Source organism: Palaemon carinicauda, chromosome 26, assembly GCF_036898095.1.
Source record: "Palaemon carinicauda isolate YSFRI2023 chromosome 26, ASM3689809v2, whole genome shotgun sequence".
NCBI classification, from domain to species: domain Eukaryota; kingdom Metazoa; phylum Arthropoda; class Malacostraca; order Decapoda; family Palaemonidae; genus Palaemon; species Palaemon carinicauda.
In genome coordinates this window covers 94499412-94500757 of record NC_090750.1, presented here as the reverse complement: position 1 = coordinate 94500757, position 1346 = coordinate 94499412, and the positions used below count along the sequence as shown (strand labels likewise).

General features: G+C 37.5%; 1 protein-coding gene across 1 annotated transcript in view; it reads right to left on the bottom strand.

Annotated features, from left to right (window-relative positions):
- Nucleotides 1–597: 597 nt before the first annotated feature.
- Nucleotides 598–1346, bottom strand: part of LOC137620278 (uncharacterized) — an 11652-nt gene continuing 10903 nt past the window's right edge. Inside the window, exon 5 of the mRNA XM_068350512.1 lies at nucleotides 598–1256. Coding sequence (XP_068206613.1) covers nucleotides 1039–1256 — 218 coding nt within the window. The 3' untranslated portion in view covers nucleotides 598–1038. The remainder of the gene's footprint in view (nucleotides 1257–1346) is intronic.

Genomic DNA, 1346 nt, shown 5'->3' with positions numbered 1-1346 from the left:
CATGTGCAATGATGCTTGTAAGCCACTACTTACATCCCCCTATGTGGGCACTTTCCTTGTCATCCATAGTACCCCCGGAAGCTTTCCTCCTCAACATTTGTGAAAAAGAGGAATGGATCACCATTCACCACCTCAAACCTGCATAAGACGACCCACCAACAGTACAACTCTTAAGGGCAGGTTGCCCCCTATAACATGAATGTCCACTTCAGTGGGCAAGCCATGTATTGCTGAAACAGCAAGCAATGCTCATACACACCTCATTCCATTCAATTTAAACAACCAAAGCCATTGAATGTAGCATACTAATTTCAACTCTATTTTCATTATTTTCATTGCAATGTCAATTTTTATGCAAATTATAAACTTATTAGCAAAAGCCATTGAATGTACGAATGCAATTGCCTCCTTTTTTTACCCCTTGGGGTCCTATAAATATGTGTTGTTGCTAAATAAAGTTAGTTATTCAAGAGCTTGTCCCAGATATTTACCTCCTCCAGGTCCGTCATAGTACGTTTAATTGACTGCGTAAATTTCATTGTATTTCCTTTTGACTTTGAAGAAAGAATTTCTTGCGAGGTTAGGGAAGTACAGACATTTTGTCAAGTACATTTATTACACAATCATAAATTGCATAGTTATGATAGATCAAGATCTCGTTACGATCAACATTTAAGTACAGTAGCCACATTTGATTACCTCACTGGAAACGAGCTTTAATCATTTTATTTAAGTTCTTTAAATCAAATACTTCAGCATTATAATTGTAACATATTTCTCGTTATTAACTACTTACAGAATCAGATCATATTTATCAGTATGCCAACTTCTGTTCATCGAGGTATCTTTGGATTATGTTTTTGAACATTATAGCATGACATACGTTCTAAGATCTAACTAGCATGATTTCTGTCTCTGGAAGTTTCCGACATTTGCCTCTCTTACAGCTGATCAGTGTCGTAATTTGATCGAAACCAGTGTGTCTGTCACGAACCTTCATAACAGACACTACATATATGCTTTACTTGTTTGTTAATATTACCCAAACAAGCAAGGGAAGAACACTAATGTAAAGCCGGTGGTGATCGTGATTGTGGTGGTAATTGTGATTGGAAGGAAATTAAACAGGAGAAGTCCATAAAAAAGGAGAAATAGCCTCTTGTCTTGGTTATCTGCGACGTCCCTGGGATCGGTTTCCTTCAGATACTCAGCCAGAGTGTTGGAGGAGGATCCCATACCAGAATTAAGTCGATTGCCTGAAAGATATCAGAATGTGACAGAATGCTGAAGCAAGTTCATTAATGTGAATAAAGAGTAAGAGGCAATAAGTCAGATATGCACAACGA